The sequence below is a fragment of the Rhinatrema bivittatum genome, chromosome 3, assembly GCF_901001135.1.
Source record: "Rhinatrema bivittatum chromosome 3, aRhiBiv1.1, whole genome shotgun sequence".
Taxonomy (NCBI): domain Eukaryota; kingdom Metazoa; phylum Chordata; class Amphibia; order Gymnophiona; family Rhinatrematidae; genus Rhinatrema; species Rhinatrema bivittatum.
Genome location: NC_042617.1, coordinates 66,768,303 through 66,789,154, shown reverse-complemented (window position 1 = coordinate 66,789,154; position 20,852 = coordinate 66,768,303). Strand labels below are relative to the sequence as shown.

General features: G+C 43.3%; 1 protein-coding gene across 4 annotated transcripts in view; it reads right to left on the bottom strand.

Annotated features, from left to right (window-relative positions):
- The window catches only part of PLEKHH2 (pleckstrin homology, MyTH4 and FERM domain containing H2), a 230,063-nt gene that overhangs the window by 170,310 nt on the left and 38,901 nt on the right, over positions 1-20,852 (bottom strand). For all 4 annotated transcript variants that reach the window (XM_029593328.1, XM_029593325.1, XM_029593326.1 and 1 more), the window contains one exon: positions 13,357-13,419. In XM_029593328.1, coding sequence (XP_029449188.1) covers positions 13,357-13,419 — 63 coding nt within the window. The remainder of the gene's footprint in view (positions 1-13,356; positions 13,420-20,852) is intronic.

The window sequence follows — 20,852 nt, the reverse complement described above, 5'->3', positions numbered from 1 at the left end:
ATCCACCATCCTCCGAGAAGAAATATTTCCTGAGTCGCCCCCCTGGAGTTTCATTTTGTGACCGCTAATTCTATTTTCTTTCCAACAGAAAAGGTTTGAAGTTCATGCATTAGTATAACCTTTTATGTATCTGAAGGTCTGTATCATTTCTCCTCTGCACCTCCTCTCTTCCAAGGTTTACATATTCAGATCCTTCCCCCCCAGACACGCCCCCTCCCGCCCCTTTTAGGAAGCCCCGGGACTTACGCGCGTCCCGGGGCTTTGCGCGCACCGGCGGCCTATGCAAAATAGGCACGCCGGCGCGCGAGTGCCCTGCACGCGTAAATCCTCCCGGATTTACGCGCACAGGGGTTTTAAAATCTACCCCTAACTGTACTAACCACATCCTCTGGCAACAAATTCCAGAGTTTAATTGTGCGTTGAGTCTGCTATCAACTGCGCAAGATAATTAGCAGGTGTAAAATTAGGAAAATAAGTTGCCTAATGTACTCCCTTAAGTCTCTTATAAATAGCAAATTACATAACTCTTAGCCCTGTTTTGCAAGGGCCCTAGACTGCCTCTTTTTTGCATATTTATTTATTTATTTATTTATTGTTTTTGTTATACCGAGTTTCATGATAGGCATCACATCAACCCGGTTTACAAATAACAAGGAGTGTAAAGCATAACGTAACGTAAAAAACAATATTTTCAATAAGAACCTTGAACTTTAAATACAGTGAATCAGAAAAAGGGAGAGGGAAAGTTACAAAAAACAAGGAAAATAAACTTGGGATGGAAGGGGAGAAATTGAACAGCACAATATTTACATTTCAGCCTATTGATACATTAGAATAGCAAGTGAAAAAATAAGACTATGAAACGGTACATAGGTAATCAAATGAATAAATATGACACAGTTGTGAATGGTAATAGTATGATAAATATTCAGCAGGAATTAGTGAGAGAGGGTTTGAGGTTGGTTGATTCGTGTTTACATTCCATTATTGCATACGAGTTAGTGCTAGTGAGAGGAGGTTTTATTCAAGGCTTGGAAATGCTTTTTTGAAAAGCCAAGTTTTTAGACTTTTCCTAAATGTTAAAGAGCATGGCTCTTGTCTCAAATCAGGTGGGATCGAGTTCCAGAGAGCTGGACCTGCTGATGAGAAGGCTCTGAGACTCAAGGATTTATGTTGGTAGGTTTTGGCCTTTGGAATTTGGAGTGACTCTTTGTAGTGTTCCCTGATAGGCCTGGCGGAGGTGAATTTTTTAAGTGGTATTTGTAGGTCGAGTTGCGTGTGTTGGTTGATAGTTTTGTAAATGATGTTAATGGTTTTGTACATGATTCTATAGTGGATCGGAAGCCAATGGAGGTTTTTGAGAATAGGTGAAATGTGGTCAATTTTCCTGGAATTTGTAAGGACTCTGGCTGCAGAGTTCTGAACCATTTGTAAAGGTTTGGTGTAAGAAGCTGGGAGGCCTAATAGTAATGAGTTGCAATAATCTAGTTTGGAAAAGATTATTGCTTGCAAGATTGTTCTGAAGTCCTGAGTGTGAAACAGCGGTTTTATTCTTTTCAGGATATGTAATTTGTAGAAGCAATCTTTGGTGGTTTTGTTAATGAATGTTTTGAGGTTGAGACGATTGTCTAGGATGGCTCCTAAGTTGGACATCCTTTGAATATGGATCTCTTTGTGTCTATCAAGGAAAAGGTTTAGTACATCTGGCATTAGGTCTCATATTTCTATGTATTTTCATGCAGATTCCAGAATCCAACTTTGCACTAATTTATATTTTAGTGCCAAGTTTATATACTAAATGCATTTATTGTCTTTTTTCAATGAAACAACATTAAGATGCTTGGGTTCTTTCTGATTTCTATATTCTGGCAGTAAATCGCTTGTTACAACCACAAAAGACAAATTAAATTTCCTTGAAAAAGTGGTTGAAGATTTTGTTATGTTTAAACTGAAATTTTCCAAGATGATTAAAACGTCTGAGGTTAGATTAATACATTATTTTAAATAATACTGTAAGATATCCTTAAAATATTTGTCTATGGTATATTTTTTCATAAGCATGCAGTACAGTATATGTTGATTGGGAACAAGCTGCAGCAGCTGGAAGCCACACACAACACAACCATTCAGTACTACAGAACATTTATTACATGCATTACATCATTAAACATCTTGGCATATATTTGCTATTGAAACCAGATGTGCTGAGCACATCATCAGTTGACTTATGCTCCCATCAAATCCTTCTCCATTACATAGTTGAAAAGTATATATTATACTACAAATATTAAAATCACTGAAACATTTAACTTCTTGATCTAAACTGGCAGAAAGTAGACTGCGAGAGAAGGGAGGTGGCCCCAAAGGACGTGTACAGTCCACGCTGCAGACGGTAGCAACAGGCAGCTGCCCCCCACATCCTTTGACAAAAATCGATAAATGTACCCAGACTAAATTAAATTCTTCAGAATTCCAGAGACACGAAATTATTTATTCATATTTATTACACATTCAATACTGAAAATCTTTGAGCAAGGTGCAACATAACTATATACATGATCGCCTTTGGATAAAAAACTAAAATGTTCAGGAAACGTTTTTCCTAAGATGTCATGCATCTGCATCTTTTTGGAACTTCAAATAATCTTGGCACATCCTCCAACCTAGGGGCGGGCCATTTCACTATTTAGGGCCAATAAATCTAAAAATCCTCTTCCATGGGGCCAGCAAATAGGCCTCCTTCAAAGAAGGGATAACCAACAAACCTCCCTGAGAATAGAGTATCTGAAGATATTCAGGCTCCAACACTTGTTCTCACCCCACAAGAAAGATAATAATGAATGCATAGTCTCCTTTTTCTGGCAAGAGTGAATCTACCTAGCAAGATTCTGCAGGCACACAGTTTCACTAAAGTCAATACCCTCAAACGTCATGCACACTTACACTTTCTACCCCCACTTCTCCACTCATTCCTTTCTATTCCTCTACCTCATTTCAACTCCTTTATCCCTGCTCTCTTTCCTTACTGTTTGGCCCTCTCCTTTCTATAATGCTGGTTTTTTGAAGACCAGCAGTTCACCGAGTCACACACATGGGTCACATGACTGCACTTGGAAACATTTTTTCCTTCAGCAACCCTGAAAAGCTTGAAAAACTTTTTTGTTTTTTTTCCTTTAGGCTCTTTGGGCCAGATTTTAAAATCTACGCCCGATTTTATAACATGCACGCGCTGTGCCTGGAGGCTCTGACCTCGCACCTGCCCCCGCACCGCCCCACCCCCGCCCCCTTCCCGCCCCTTTTTCAAAGCCCCGGGACATACGTGCGTCCTGGGGCTTGCACGCGTCGCCGAGCTCGGCGCACACAGGAGTGGGTTTTCGGGGTTACGTGCATAATAATGGCGCGTAACCCTTTGAAAATCCGCCCCTCTCTGTTGTCCTGCTGATGCAGCCTGCAATTTTTTTCATCCGCGTGACCAGGTCAAAATTTTTCATTTCTTCTGTTATCTTTGAGAAAAGGAAAATGTCTTCATTTGATTTCACCTTGCCAGTTTTCCTTACTATATCCAGGAAACAGGCCAGTGACTTCAAGTTCTGTCTCAAGTACAAACAGAAGGTGTCCATCACCGATCATTATGAGGTTTGTGACAAATCTCTGCAATCTCTATAGATTTGTTTGCTTTTGCAGAGAATTACACATTTTAGAAATTCCTGGAAAATGCAGTTAAAATATACATATATATTTTTTTCTTTTTTATAATTTTCTCTTTATTAAGTTTTCCAGTGAAATTACATTTCTCTTTATAAACAGAGGAAATAACATGCATCAATAAACATAAAGGTAATACTTTACCATAATTAACTTATTCTGCATTTATATCCCATAATCAGGGGGCGTAATAAGGAATATAGTATACTAGCAACTCTACCCGTTCTATGCCTGGGCGGCGAGCCTTTTTATTGGCACATCTGCTCTCGTTTTGAGCAGAATTTCCCTAGAAATTCACTGTAAGTGTGTCCCTTCCACATACACACACCCTCATACAGGCTCCCTCACTCTCTGGCACACACACACACATCCCCTCATATAGGCTCCCTATCTGAAACCTACACTCAAGCATCTCACGCACTCCCCCTCTTACCAACCAAGCTGTCTCTCACACTCCCCCACACCCCCTTTCCTCTCTCACACAGATATTCTCTCTCACTGGCATCCCCCTCCCCTCATATAGGCTCCCTCTCTCTGAAACCCACACTCAAGCATCCCCCCACCCACCCTCTCTTACCTCCCATGCTCTCTCTCACACCCTCCCCACCCCCCTCTCACCAACCATGCTCTCTGTCACCCCCACTCTCTCAAACACACATTCTCTCTCACCGGCATCCCCCCCATGCTTTCTCTCACACCTCCTGCTCTCTCTCACCCTCCCCGACACACATTCTCTCTCACCAGCATGCCGTGGGACCCGCGCCATTGTGAAGATGAAGGCCCGGCGCACCGGTTGTGGCACACGGGGACCTTCCATTTTCGCCTTGAGCAGAAAATAGCAGCGGAGACCCCGACATGCCATGAACTGAACGCGTCCCGCAGCACACGCTCCGTTCGTGGCATGCCAGGATATCCTCTGCTATCTTCTGCCTGTCTTCTGCCTGTCCCACGATGGCCGCTCTCCTTGTGTTGTCACATGGCCGCTGTACGGCTTGTTTGAGCCATTATAGCGCCACCTATCGGCGGGCTGCGGAACTTCCGCGAGCACTGATAGACACACAAGCCCGATATATTATGGATACTAAACCATTGTATCTACCAAATAGGTATATACATACATACCCAATAAAAACTATTGAGGTGAGAGGATTAAATATCACTTTACTGGTCGTCATTCTCTGTTATTCGAGCTGGGTTCTTATCAGATAAGAAAGTCTCTAAATGTAAAGGATTAGAAAATCTAAACTTCTTCCTCTGAAAGTTCAAACAACAAAAACAGGGAAATTTAAAAAAAAAAAAAAAAAGAAGCTCCCTGAGCCACTGTCCGCTCTTTTAGAGACAAAAAGTGTCTCCGACCAGCTTGTGTGGCTCTCGAAACGTCAGGGAAGATTTGTATTTTCTGTCCGCAAAATAAGAGTTTCTTGCTTTCTAAGAAAGTTTTGGAATACATTATCTTTGTCTTGTTCACACAGAAATGAAACAAAGTGTGGATCTGTTATTAATAATATCTATTGATTCCTCCACGAAAGCAGATATACCTACACTAGAGGCTTCAACCATTTCTTCATTTTGAATCATTTCCATTCTCATTAATCTTTTGGGAAAATAAAATATTTTTAAACGTTCTATGTATATTACTGTAAAATAAGGCTGGGCTCAGAATACATTATCCTCTTGCTGAACGGCTGTAATCTGGCATTCTGTAAAAAGTTGTCAAAATGATTTTGGATCTCCACTGTTAAGGTGTCTTTAGTGACTCCGTGGATGCCAAATGTCCCACAAACTGGGAAGGTGGGGATGGGTCTCCCCGCTTCTTGAAACAGTCTTCTCCTGTACTCTCCCATATGGACGTGAGAAACTCCTGCTGAGAACAAGAGAGCCCGCAACTGACATAGCCGGAATTAAATTTTTGTTGGGGGGTGGGAATGGGGAGGCACTGCGGCCAGAGTGAAAGTAGTTGAACTACAGAGACCATCAAATTGGGAGTACAAAATTTAAATTCACCTAGAAACCATCCCCATCCAAAACACAGCTGACACGCCACTCTGTAAAATCTAAAATCTGGCAGATTGAGATCTGCTGCGGATTTATGCCCCCTCAGGGGAAGATAACTTATCCATCTAGCTTGAGCGTTCCATAAAAAAACAAAACTCAACAATAAGAATTTGAACATTAAGCACATCCCTGCATAGAAGCCAGCATGGAAGCACAGCACTTCCTCCAAAAAGAGAAAGGATATTTGTAACTGCTGCTGAATGGCATCCGATATGGGGGTTATATTTATATAAATTACTAATCTGAGATAAAAATTGTACTCCGGGTATTGAGAAGTGAGAAGATGTCCATCTAAATGGAGGTTCTCCATGCCAATCACGCTGTGAATCTACTAAAGCAGGGGTTCCCTTTTCAACCTCAAAAACTTTTGTGGACCTCCACATACTTCTCTTTAATTTTTGTATGATAAGACATTTAATTATTTACATTCATTTTTAGTCTGCCTATTACCAGGTCCTGTTCTAGTCAGATTCCAGGAATTTAAAACACAAAGAGGTAGATCTTAAATAAGTACGCGTGCATATCTTATAAAATCCGGGGTCGGCGCGCGCAAGGCTGCGCAAAATCGACAGCCTGCGCGCGCCGAGCCACGCACCCTGCCTCTGTTCCCTCCGAGGCCGCTCCGAAATCAGAGCGGCCTCGGAGGGAACCTTCCTTCCGCGTCCCCCCACCTTCCCCTCCCTTCCCCTATTCAGTACCTGAGGGACTACAGCCCTGCCGGCCATATTAGCTCACTACTGCCTCAGGGATCTGTACTTGGACCAGTGCTTTTCAATATATATATAAATGATCTGCAAAGGAATACGACGAGTGAGGTTATCAAATTTGCGGATGATACAAAATTTTTCAGAGTAGTTAAATCACAAGCAGACTGTGAAACATTACAGGAGGACCTTGCAAGATTGGAAGATTGGGCATCCAAATGGCAGATGAAATTTAATGTGGACAAGTGCAAGGTGTTGCATATAAGGAAAAATAACCCTTGCTGTAGTTACACGATGTTAGGTTCCATATTAGGAGCTACCACCAGGAAAAAGATCTAGGCATCATAGTGGATAATACTTTAAAATCGTCGGCTCAGTGTGCTGCAGCAGTCAAAAAAGCAAATAGAATGTTAGGAATTATTAGGAAGGGTATGGTTAATAGAACAGAAAATGTCATAATGCCTCTGTATTGCTCCATGGTGAGACCACATCTTCAATACTGTGTACAATTCTGGACGCTGCATCTCAAAAAAGATATAGTTGCGATGGAGAAGGTACAGAGAAGGGCAACCAAAATGATAAAGGGGATGGAACAGCTCCCCTATGAGGAAAGGCTGAAGAAGTTAGGGCTGTTCAGCTTGGAGAAGAGACGGCTGAGGGGGGATATGATAGAGGTCTTTAAAATCATGAGAGGTCTTGAACGAGTAGATGTGACTCGGTTATTTACACTTTCAAATAATAGAAGGTCTAGGGGGCATTCCATGAAGTTAGCAAGTAACACATTTAAGACTAATCGGAGAAAATTCTTTTTCACTCAACGCACAATAAAGCTCTGGAATTTGTTGCCAGAGGAGGTGGTTAGTGCAGTTAGTGTAGCTGGGTTCAAAAAAGGTTTGGATAAGTTCTTGGAGGACAAGTCCATTAATGGCTATTAATCAATTATACTTAGGGAATAGCCACTGCTATTAATTGCATCAGTAGCATGGGTTCTTCTTAGTGTTTGGGTAATTGTCAGGTTCTTGTGGCCTGGTTTTGGCCTCTGTTGGAAACAGGATGCTGGGCTTGATGGACCCTTGGTCTGACCCAGCATGGCAATTTCTTATGTTCTTATGTTCTCTGTTGGTTTCAAAAACCTGTTTAAGAAAAGAACTAATGTGTGTCTGTCTTCATACTCAAGCCTAGCCGGTGGTCCCTCTCGGGATATCCTCCCGGGGGTGTGGTCATTTGCCACCGGCCCAGGGATCCACCCACAACTATATCAGATTCATTACAGATTGCTACTCCTTAGCAAGACGATATCTGAGACACTACAAGATTGCTGACTCCTCCTTCTTTAGGAGCCATTAATAACAGATTGCTACTCCGCAGTCTAACAGCAGATTTATATCAGATTGCTAACTCCAGTGGATCCGGCTTAAAACTATGGGATGTTGTTAACTCCAGTGGATCCGGCTTAAAACTATGGGATGTTGTTAACTCCAGTGGATCAGGCTTAAACTATGGGATGTTGTTAACTCCAGTGGATCAGGCTTAAACTATGGGATGTTGTTAACTTCATGGATCCGGCACATCTCTCTGCCTTGCAGGCTATATCGGGCCTGGCCCAACGCATCTCAGAGCAGCAAGAAACTTTGAAGAAAACTTACTGCAGCATTTCATCAGCTACACACACAGAAGATACAAGGCACAGCTTCTAACCAAGAAGGTCAGTTACAGAAGGTAAATTTAAAGACTGCTGTACCACTGGCGGCTCCTATCTGCTTTTCCGGAGAAATCCAGAAGACCCGAGGCTTTCTGAACCAGTGCTGCATGCACTTCACCTTACAGCCAACTTTATTTCCCACGGCTCTTTCAAAGACAACCTACATCCTGTCATTCTTGGATGGAAGAGCCCTGTCGTGGGCATCTACCTTGTAGGAACAGAAGGACCCTATTTTGCAGGAAATAGAAGGATTTATGGACTTGTTTAAATCCGTGTTTGATGACCCTGCTCGTATTTCTGTTGCCGGTTTTGCTTTGGTGTACTTGAAGCAAGGCAACAGATCACTGGCTGAATTCGCCATAGAATTCAAGACTCTTGCAGCGGAACTTCGCTGGGACCCCAAATGTCTCAAGATTTTCTTTTGCAGAGGCCTAGATACCTGCTTAAAGGACGAGCTGGCTGCTCGCCAGACACCTGACTTGCTAGACGAATTAATAGCCTTGGCCACTCGGACTGATCACCGGCTCCGAGACAAGGTTAAGGAACTCCGGCCCAAGGTGTTACTTGGGTTGAAACAGGCTAGTACTACCACTACACCTCGAATGGTTCCAGTAACTTCTGCTGCTGATAAAGATGAACAGAGGCAACTTGGTCATGGACACTTGACCTCCAAGGAGAGAAGATTTCGGAAGAAACGCTGCCTGTGCATGTACTGTAGTCAGCCCGGCCATGATGTCTCTATATGCCCCATTCGTCCGGGAAATGGACGGGTCTAAGTCCCGCGGGAGGACTGTTCTTGGGCCATACTGCATTTTCTCCTCCGCCCTCTCTTCCAGTCTCCGTGATCTGCGAACCAGCTACGGTTCAGACTCCTGTCCTGATGGACTCAGGGGCAGGAGGCAACCTTATTCTCAGACAGCTAGTGGAAGACCTGAGGAGTCCCTTCGTCAAATTTGAAGATCCATTATTGAATCACAACTTGAAGTGGGCTTTGGATGTTCCTTTACATCGCCACTTCTCCTGAAGATCTCAGTGATGTCCACGGCAGTTCAACTCATGGCTGCTGATATTCATAGCGCCTTCTACGTTCACCTTGGCTCAAAGGCGTTCAATACCTATCCGCATTCACGGATTATAAACTTAGAGATATCTGTCATGATCCATCCATTCGGAGGATGTGTCTGATGAGCCACAGCACATATTGATCCGAAGAAGATATCTCTGGCAACCAGCTAGTCTGTTTCCGCTGGTAATGCCACGATCTCTAGAAGTGGATCTTGGACGTACCCCAACATCGCCACTTCCGCTGAAGCCTCAGTGACGTCCATAGCAGCTACTTATTACTGCTGAATTCTACTTCTTCTCTCATCCAGCAACTACTACTGGAGAGTCATCTTTAGAAGTGGGTCTTGGACGTATCCTAACATCACCACTTCCACTGAAACCTTCAGTGACGACCACAGCAGCTCAATCTATTATTGCTGATATCATCAATAACACTCTGCAAGATTCTTCCAAATCTCAAGATCCACCTGTCATCAATGCAGAAGATGACTTAGAAATCAAGATTAAAGAGATTCTGGATGTTCGTAACAGAGGCAAGACTTTTGAATACCTTCTGATTTGGGAAGGCTTCGGCCCCGATTTAATCTCTTGGGAGCCTCAGACCAATATCTTGGACAAAGAGATGTTTCATCAGATCCACCTCGCGCATCCTTCTAAACCTAAACCTGATACCCGAAGAGGAGATCGCCCTTTGAAGGGGAGTACTGTTGTGACCGTCGCTGCTTGACATCCTCACTCCGCCCTCTTTACCTCTGTGGTGACTCCCTCCGGGTCTGATGGACAGCTGGCTGCCGCGGCGTCACCATGCCATCTCCCTCTGGTGTCCCCGGACCGGCTCAACGTTGCAGATCCGCCATGTTGCCTGAAGACCTAGGGCACGCACGCACGCGCGCGCGCTCTGATTGAAGTACCAGCAAGAGCGCGAACCTCAGGAGCGTCCCCCTGAGATGACGTCATCCGCTTCCAATATTTAAAGGTCTCTATTTCACTATCTAACTGAGTTAGCAAGGGGATTGCTTCAGCTACACCTCCCAAACTACTCTGCCTCCTCGGACTTACCAGAGGTACCCACTCCTCGGGGGCCTCACTCTTTTCTTTACTTTCAGATTACAGATAGGAACCGGTACTCGCTCCTCGAGGGCCCATGTTCCTGGACACTCTGAAGATTCTCTACTGTTTGGAAGCTATCGCTGCTACAAACAATTGTGAGTTACCATCGCTCTCTCAGAGCTTTCCCTGGAACCAGGTACTTGCTCCTCGAGGGCCTAAACCTTTCCAGCTCCTGAGCATCCTTGAGACCTTATGTGAGTTTTGTCATCTAGTTCTGTTCATGAACTCTGCCTACTTTGCCTACTCACTTTCTACAGTTTCTCAACAGCTCAGTCATCCTGGATCGCTGTTCCAGTACCTGAGGGACTACAGCCCTGCCGGGCATATTAGCTCACAAATGCCACCTCTGGTGGTTTCAAAAACCTGTTTAATAAAAGAACTGTGTGTCTGTCTCCATACTCAAGCCTAGCCAGTGGTCCCTCTCGGGATATCCTCCCGGAGGCGTGGTCATCTGCCACCGGCCCAGGGATCTACCCACAACTATATCAGATTCATTACAGATTGCTACTCCTTAGCAAGACGATATCTGAGACACTACAAGATTGCTGACTCCTCCTTCTTTAGGAGCCATTAATAACAGATTGCTACTCCGCAGTCTAACAGCAGATTTATATCAGCTGGGGGGGAGGGGGGAAGGTTAGGGGAAGGGGTGGGAAGGAATCTTGGTCTGTGGCTCCTGGCCAAGGACCATCACCGCAATGGCTGGGCTACTTCCACTGGTTATAAAAATTGAGGCAATATCCTGGCTAGTTGCAAATAAAGAATAGTTCAGATCAAGCTAGAAGCTCAAAGCACCAGAAGGAAACTGGTGGGTCATCTGTTGGGTCTATCCTATACTAATATGAAGTGGAAGGGACTCAAGGTTGACTCACTTCTCACTCAGATCTTGCTGGCCTGGATCTTGCTAGTTAGATTACATACCAGCTTTATGTAAATCTCTGGTAACCATATACCTCTCTTTCCCATGCACCACCAAGTCCAGTTCACACAAGCTCTCACACAGACACAGACAAAGATAGACACACACACACACACACACACACACACACACAAGCTCTCACACAGACAGACACACATACACATACACAGGCAGAGGCACACAGGTTCTCAGACACACATGGCTTCCTCTTCACTTCAGGTCATAGTGGGATGAGCTCCACCTCAGCCCCAGTAGCCTTCCTGCACTGATGGGAGGAGGGGGGAAGCTGTGTACACACTTGTGCAACTTAGAGGGAACACCGCAGCCTCTCCTCATTTTCGGCTACTAGAGGGTTGAGCTCTGCTGGCGGCCCTGCGGTCTTTCCTGCTGCCATTGCCCCCCCCAGGTGTGCTGCTCCGTGCAAATGGACAGTATGCACACCCAGTCATGCCGGGCCTGCAAACACATCAAATTAACTCCCAATAATTAGAACTAATAAAAAATTTGTTAAAATCCTCTGCCTTCCATACCTGGGAACATTTGTTTTTCAGTCATCCTGAGATTGTCGTGGATTAGTGGGGGGCAGAGGTTGCACAAACTTTCTCCTCTTTTTCACACATGCACACTCCAACTCACACACAATTGCTTACTCACACATGGTCTTACACAAACACATGATCTCTCTCTCCCAGATGCTCACACAACCACACACATATGCTCTCTTTCACCTGCTCTCTCCTACACATACTCTCACATACACACACACACACACACTACTTCCCATGCTCTCTCTCACAAATATATACACATACATGCTTTCCTTTTAACATGCTCTCTCACACATATAGTCTCACTCTCCCTGGAACGTTCAGACAGAAGAAGCAACCTCTTTCTTGGGCCCATGACATACTTTCTCTTCCAGTCCCTGCAGGAGGGAAGAAGGAAGTACAATTCCCACGGTCCTGCCACCAGGAACAGTCGGAGTACTATTTCCACATTTGTGCAGGCTGGTGAAAGTACCAGGCAGCCACCCACAAACCTTTGGCACTCTAGGTGGCTGCCTAGTTCGCCTAGTGCAACCACCACCCCTGGCTAGTACAGCACACTTAAAGGGACTTTTTTAGTGTGACAGAGTGGTAATTCACAATAAGGGTTACACTGGCTCTATGTGCAAATCTTAAAGATCAGGCCTTCACCTGACTCTACGCAACAACCTCTCACATTCTTTTAGACCCCTTTTTGACCTCTTGAGACATTGCATTGCTGTGCCGTCTATACTACATTGAACACTTTCCAAATAACTTTTGGTGTTACTCAGTTCGTAAGGTAACCTAATGTTAATACCCTAACCCCCTCCATTGTAATTATCCTGGAACCCCCCCCCCCTCACTCTTATCCCCTCTTTTGCTTTTACTCAGTTCATTACGCAAATTAATGTAAATATCCCTAACGTCTCTTCTACTATAAATATCCTGGAAACCCTCCCCCTCTCTTATTCCCTCTTACATCTGTTTCACTACTTAATCTTGACCCTAACGCCTTCTTTTGTAAAATATCCTGGATCCCTCCCTCCTTTTCTCTCTCCACATCTGTTTCGATACTTAATCTTGCCTGCAATTTTAATGTAAAGCCGTTGATATTTTTGTTCCCGTGACCCCTATTTTAATGGATAGCTCGTTCCTAATTTTGTTCTCTCAACCTCAATTATTAATGTAAAGCCCGTTGCTTTTATTATTCCTGTGACCTCTATTTTAATGTAAAGTTTGTTGCTAATTTATTGTTACCTGGAACCGATGCGATATTCCACAATGAACTGTAGGTCTACAAAAACTTTAAATAAGTAAATATATAAATAAATAAAGTGCTCCATAAGCCATGCTAAAAGAAAGTCATCATTGTCAACTTTAATTCTTCATGGGACCTGAGTATACCAAAATATTAAAAATAACGTGTAGCTAAAGACTTGCTATGAAATACCTGAATAATATTATATATATATATATATATTTTTTTTTTTTTTTTTTAAGTTCAATAAACGAGCTTGCAAAAGTGCACAAAAGCTAGTAAGTAAAGCTGCCACTGAAGGTTGCATTTACCTGCTGATGTGCTTTCTCTGCACGACGATCGGCTTCAAGAACCTGTCTCTCCAGCTGCTGCATCTAAGCAAAAACAGAAGTAAATGCCACACATTATTTTCTGCTTTTACATATTTCCACTAGCAGGAATCTAGCCTTTGTTAACAGAATAGCTATATATTATGCCAAGCAGTTACTAACAGTACAGAAAGCCAATGGGGGTGAACGTAGGTATTTTGCATAGATCTGTGAAAAGCAGCTCCATGCAGTGTAAATCCACCCATGACACAGCATGGGAATAGGTAGGAAAGGCTTTATGTTGCTGGGGAAAGTGACCTTTGTAACCCACTGACCTATACCTCTCACAAAAATATCTCTGTTCAAGCCACAGCTAGCCATTCCACCCCTCAAAACACTACAATTAAAAAAAGCAAAACATCAGAACCAAATCCCTTAACAGGAGCAATGCCAGAATTATGGAACATACTCCATCCAGGAATCAAGGACCAAATGAATATATGATCTCTACATGAATTTCTGAAGACTCAACCTAAAACATTTGAGAAACACTGTCCAAAGGACATGTTCTCTACTCCCTCCCTCTCTCTGTCCCTCCTTCTACTGACAACTCTGTCTGTTTATAACTCTATCCTGCCCACTGCTATTATCTAGTCAGCCCCAGCTAATACTTGATCTGCTTCCTATTCTTTTTTCCAGTACACTAATATCTATAACACACTCACAGAGAATTTTTTTTTAAATTGTACGACATCCATCTCTTATTAAAACATACATATGAAATTTCCACCAGAACAGCTCAAGCAGTTGTAAGAGTATAAGAACATAAGAAGTTGCCATACTGAGTCAGACCAAAGGTCCATCAAGCCCAGCATCCTGTTTCCAACATTGGCCAATCCAAGTCACAAGTACCTGCCAACTACCTAAACATTAAATAAATTCCATGCTACTATGAATAATATAAATCAACACTTGGGGTACTTTTCTTCCCCTTACATTATTTGGAAAGGAAATACTGTACAATATGAAAGAACATTAGCTTCCATTCTCTCCAGTGGGAACCATGCTAAAGGAGAAGTGCCTTCAGCTTGAGGCAGTACATTGAAATCATTTAATGCACATTCTGACATGTTATTGCCCTAGGACCAAGCACGTATTCTTTACACCGACTGTAAATTTTCAAAATGTGAGTGATGTAGGGATGCTATATATATATATATATATATATATATATATATATAAAAGAGTTAGACTTTGTTTTTGTGTGTGATAGAGGCAAGAATTATGGCTCTCCTGTGCGTGCGATTCAGGGGGGAAGAAGATGCAAATTAGGACCCACGGTAAAAAGAGGCACTAGGGACACTAGTGCGTCCCTAGCGCCTCCTTTTTGGCAGGAGCATCGGCTGTCAGCGGGTTTGACAGCCGACGCTCAATTTTTCCGGTGTCGGTTCTCAAGCCCGCTGACAGCCACGGGTTTGGAAAACGGATGCCGGCTAAATTGAGTGTCCATCTTCTGACCCGCGGGTTTTGATTTTTTTAAAATTTTGGGGCCTCCGAATTTTTATCGCTATGATATTAAGTCGGAGGGTGTACAGAAAAGCATTTTTTTCTGCTTTTCTGTACAGTTTCCCGGTGCCAGCAGAAATTAACGCCAGCCTTTGGGCAGGCATTAATTTCGGAAAGTAAAATGTGCAGCTTGGCTGCATGCTGTTCTACCCAAGAATTACGATATCACTGCCTGCATAGTGATCTATGGTTGAAAGCATCTGTGCTTAGAACAGGTTGATATTCAGCTTGCTGATTCATGTCTCTTCGACTATGATATATATGATGTCTGCACTGATCTGAGCCAATTCAAGTGGTTCGTTGTGCGAGATGGAGATTTTATTTGTTTTCAGAGAAGAAGGTTGTTTGTGTTTGTGTGTTCGAGAGAGCTGAAATTTGTTTGTCTGTGTGTTGGTTTGGTTGTGGAAAAGGGAGAGTGTGTGTGTGTGTGTGTATACAAGAGAGGACGCAGTGTGCGTTTTGAGAAATGGAGTTTGTGTTTGTGTGCCCTTCCCAGTTTCCATTCATGTTCTTTTTTTTTTTTTTCAGTTTACACATGGGTAAACTGGTGGACTAAGTAATAAAACTGGTGGAGTAAGTGATAAAACTGGGAATGTCCTGCACACAAGCATGTTTTAAAATCCGCTTACCTGCGCGCATTAAAACCAACAAAGACCTAAGGAAGATATGTGAAATACATTTGAGCCTGTTCCTTCTCAAAGTACATGAAGAATCCATTTTCTCTTAATAGGGGAGGGAACTCCATCCACATTAAGAGGAGCAGCCTGGGAGGGAATGGGGGAAGGTAGCGTCACTCGGCGCACAATTGTGCACCCCGTTGCGTGCGCTGACCCCTGATTTTATAACTTGCGTGTGTCTGAACACGCAAGTTATAAAATTGGGCGTACATGTGTGCGCATCGGATAGCGCGTGCACATATACACCCGCGTGCTCCTATTAAAATCTACCACTATAGTTATTCCCCATTGCCTCACAGAATAGGATGAAAAAACAAACTGACCAACCATCCTGTTTATATTTCTTGTGCTCCTCGGTCAACAAATGTGTTTCTTATAAAAATACTTGAATAAATGCTTAAAATTAGGAGCACACATACGCACAGTAGGCTTGTTTTAAATTAGGGAGTCAACCGTCATTTGCAGGTGACTCATTTTCGCATGGAAACCTTACGCTCAATGATAATGGCAGTACAGTTCAGGGAGTTTCTGACATCCCTGGATTTGTCAGAGGCGTATCTTCATATTCCCATCCACCTGGAGCATCAAATGTTTCCATGGACCCTGCCTGGACTGGAAACATGCACAAGGGAAGACAATATCTGGAAAATCCAAGAGAAGCTGGAAAAGTAGTCAGGAATGCAAAAATTCAAACGGAAGGAAAAACAGCAAATATGGTAAAATAGGGGGACAAGACTTTTTTTTTTTTAGATATGTTAGTGACAGAAGGAAGTGCAAAAGTGGCATTGTGAGATTCAGAGGTGAAGGAAAGGAATATGTAGAAGATGATGAGGAAAAACTAAATTGGTTAACAAATACTTCTGTTTGATATTCACTGTGGCCAGACGCAGGAACATATAAAATGAACACATATATGATTGTATGTGAAGTAAAACTCAATCAATTTGCATAAAAGTATGCTCATGAGGAGTTAAATAAACTTAAAGTGGGTAAGGTGATGGGGCCGGATGGATACATCCATGGGTACTAAGGGAACTTAGAGATGTCCTGGCAGCTCCGCTGGCTGACCTTTTCAATGCTTTTTTAATCAGAAGTAGTTCCAGAGGACTGGAAAAGGGTGGATGTGGTTCCTATTCATAAACGTGGAAGCAAGGAGAAGGCTGGGAACTACAGACTGGTTAATCTGACCTCTGTGGTAAGCAAATTAATGGAATCGCCGCTAAAACAGAGAACAGTGCAGTTTCTGGATGCCAAGATCCAAGGCAGCATTGTTTATACCAGATATAGATCTTGTCAGATAAATCTGATCAATTAATTTGATTGAGTGACCAGAGAGTTGGATCAAGGGAGAGTGCTAGATGTAGTATACTTGGATTCCAGTAAGACCTTTCACACAGTTCCACACAGGTGACATATATAAATTGAATGCCCTTCGTATAGGCCCTAAAGTGACTGACTGGGTTAGAAACTGGTTGAGTGGGACGTGATAAAAGGGTAGTAGTAAATGGATTTCACTCCGAGGAAGGCGGCATTCCTAGAGATATGCCTCAGGAATTGGTCTTTGGACCAGTTCTTGTCAACATTTTCAAGAGCAATATTACAAGACCCATCCCCATGGAAAATATGAGGATGGGTCTAGCGAAGGCGAAGGCGATATAGGAGAAATATGATAGAGACATTTAAATATCTCAAAGGTTTCCATGCACAGAAGGTGAGCCTTTTTCAACAGAAAGGGGGCTCTAGAAAGAGAGATCATGGAATGAGGGTGAAAGGGGGTAGACTCAGGAGTAATCTTAGGAAATATTTCTTTACAACAGGGTAGTGGATGCATGGAACAGCCTTCCAGTGGAGGTGGTAGAGACAAAAACAGTATTCAAGAAAGCATGGAATAAACACACGGGATCTCTGAAGGAGTGATGGTAATTATAAAACTAAATTAGTTGGGCGAATGGGCAGACTAGATAGGATATACTGTCTTTTTTAGGGGAAGAGACAGGGAAGTAGATGGATCAGAAATGAAGAGATGAAGTGTCAAGGTCAGGAATGAAGACGTTAGATAAAGGCTGAAGGTGGCTGAGATTGCCGAAACGATCTTGTAAACTGTTGCGATCTACTTTTGGAATGATGGCATCTAAAACGCCTAAAGAAATAAATAAATAAAAGTTGAGGGAAAGAAGTCTGGTATTCAGACACTATGGAAAGAAGACAAAAGCTACATTGGCAGGAAGGTCCTGGAAATGCCAGTGGACAGAAACAAGATCTAGAGAAAGACCAAAAAAAATATGGATCAATATCATTCATCATGCTTGAGCCTAGGTAGCATGGTGGAGGATGGCTAGGATCATGGGGGGCAGTCCCGTGAGGGACCACAGTGTCAGGCTAGACTCTGGACACAAAAACACAGATTTGAATCTTTTATTAAAAGTTTTGGAAACCACCAGAGGTGGTAGTAGATGTTGAGCCCAGCTGGGCAGGTCTCCTGCCAACAATGGAATAAATTTGGGGAGGTTTGGGACAGATTTGGAGAGCAGCAGTAGGACAAAGTGTAAGGGTTTATCACCCAGCTCAGCTGAGGAACTCCCACAGAAACAGTCCAGGACTCCAGGGGCAGACTAGACTAGGGGGATCTTCAGCCTATACCAGCCACCTTCCCCAAGGTTGAGCCCTTGAGTTCTGGTGGCCGGCAGGACTTGAACAAGGGAGGAGACCAAAGGCTAAAGCCGGACTGGAATCCAGAGTGGAGAGGAACAAATTCAGGTGAAGCTGAACAGACCTGGGGATACAGGCTGCAGGGCTGGAGACAGGCATCAGGCAGGACTGAAGAGGCAGGTTGCAGGGCTGGAGGCTGATGTCTGGTGGGTCTGGAGCTCAGGCAGGAACCAAGGTCAGGGATGGAACACTGGAACAGTGGAGCAAAACAGATTACTAATACTGGCAAGCATGAGACAGGAGGCTTGGGAGCCAGAGAGCAAGGCTTGAGACGGGAGGCTTAGGGAAGCCACAAGGTAAGCTTGGAAAGAGGAAGACTAAGAAAGCCACAAGGCAAGTTTGAAAACAGGAAGGCTTAGGCAAGCTTGGAAACAGGAAATGCTTAGGAAAGCCACAAGGCAAGCTTGAAAACAGAAAGGCATAGGGAAGCCACTAAGCAAGCTAGAATACTGGAAAGCTTAAGAAAGCCACAAGGCAGAAGGCTATGGAGAGCTACAAGGAATTCAGAGACAAGAAGGTTATGGAAAGCCACAAGGCAGAAGGCTGAAGAGAGCCACAAAGTATACAGAGCTGAGGGGCCAAGCAAAGAGCCAAGCAGGCTCAATGACAAGGCCCAGAGTGTAGACTGAAGTAGGGCTAAATAGGCAGGGATTTGCCGAGTCATGAGGTCACCGAGATTAGAGCTGGAGAGAAGGTAGGTGCAGCTCCCGGAGGACCTCTGGTGGTTGGGAGGCTGAATGACAAACAGAATCACAACACAAGGGTTGAGAGGCTGATTGAAAGACATGGGGAGAGGAGATTTGGTGTTGGATTGCATATAGGAATTTATATACACATTTTCCCAAACTGTCTTCATAATCATCATTGTTTATTGATGTCACACTTTTCCAGCCATAGAGTTCCACGCGTCTTATACCAAATTTGGCTTACAATGGGCATTCAGCGGGTTATGTTTATAATGGGCATAAACTACTGCATTTACTACTAACTACTTTTATAGTGTCCCTCAACACAGAGAGCATTCTGGATGAATCTCAACTGATTAGATTGGATGGGAGAATGTATTCCATATCTGCTGTCAATATGTTACTAAGTAGAACTGTACACTCGACAGCATTAACTTTTTTTTGGAAAATGATTATAGAAGGATAACTTGGTCACTGATTCCTTGAAATATATTTATTTAAAAAAAAACAAAACAAATACAGATCTCACTTTGGTTTCTGTACCAGAAAATATTGTTGTAAAAAGCAGTTTTCATCTGTCAAAAAAAAAAAAGGTATATACAAACAAGAATAAGATGAAGAGGAAACCTCTGAGGTATGCACCTGTAAAGGCCATCAGATTCCCTGCTAAGGAGTAAGCCCCTGAAGAAGGGCCATGCTGTACAGTGTAAAGGAGAGGCATGTACCCCGCTGGGAGGTTGCTGCAATGGTTTATTTCTGCTTTCATATCCTAGCATGATCCGGAATGTCTGTGTGGAGTTTTGAAGCTGAAGCTTTTTATTTCCTCTTCCTCGGTACTTGATTGTTTTTTAGGCCCAAAGCCTTGGTGAGGAGGCTGGGCGTTGGGAGAGAGATGTGCTGCTGGCTTAGAACCAGTGGCTAGTTAGCTGTGATTTTGATTGGGAAGTTTTGCCCCCATTCTGTCCCCCAGAGTGAGAACAGAGGTTAATTAAAAGCTAGCTTGGAGCTTCAATTCTTAAGTTGGGAGTTTTATTTTAGTGACAGATGCCCACTCAGCACATCTTAGAAAAAGGTGTGGATACCCAACCAATATCATACTGGGGTTGAAAACTGAAGAAGAGATACCAATTTGGTGCTCACCAAGGGGAGACAGAGAAGTGCCAACCTGATATAAAGAGGAGAGGAGATGGGAAGACAAAAAAAAAAGTAAGATCAAGCAGTGGATCCCAGATGTAGAAGGGTCAGTGGTTCTCATCCCAGTCCTTGGAACACACTCATTCAATTGGATTTTCAGGATATTCATACAGAACATGCATGAGATAAATTTGCATACAATGGAAGCAGTATATGCAAATCTATCTCATGCATATTCATTGTGGATATCCTGAAAACTTTCTGGGCTGGGTGTGTGCCAAGGATTAGGTTGAGAATCACTGCCTTACAAAATTAAGAGGGAACCCCAGAGAAGAATTCAAAAGACCACAGACACAGATTTCAAGAAATTTATTTCCCTAAATGAATGTGACGAGAAAAAAGTACACAGTGCCAAATAGTTATCGTTTAACAAGTGATTCAGTAAAGTTTATATTGGAATACCATCCTGGAATCCTGACTTTTTATTGGCACTTTGAAGACTAGAGTACACCTAATACCTTGGAGGCTTATCTTTTCCCCAATGCAGGTCCTGCTTCGGGGTTTTGTGCGAGTGAGTCAGTGATTTAGCCCCTTTAGGGGGCAATGCAATACAGTGCGCTTAGCCCAGTGCACTGTATAACCCGCAGTTGGACGCAGGTTATATAGGCGTTAACTAATCCCCTTATGCAATAAGGGGATTAGCGCCTCTATAACGTACGTCCAATAT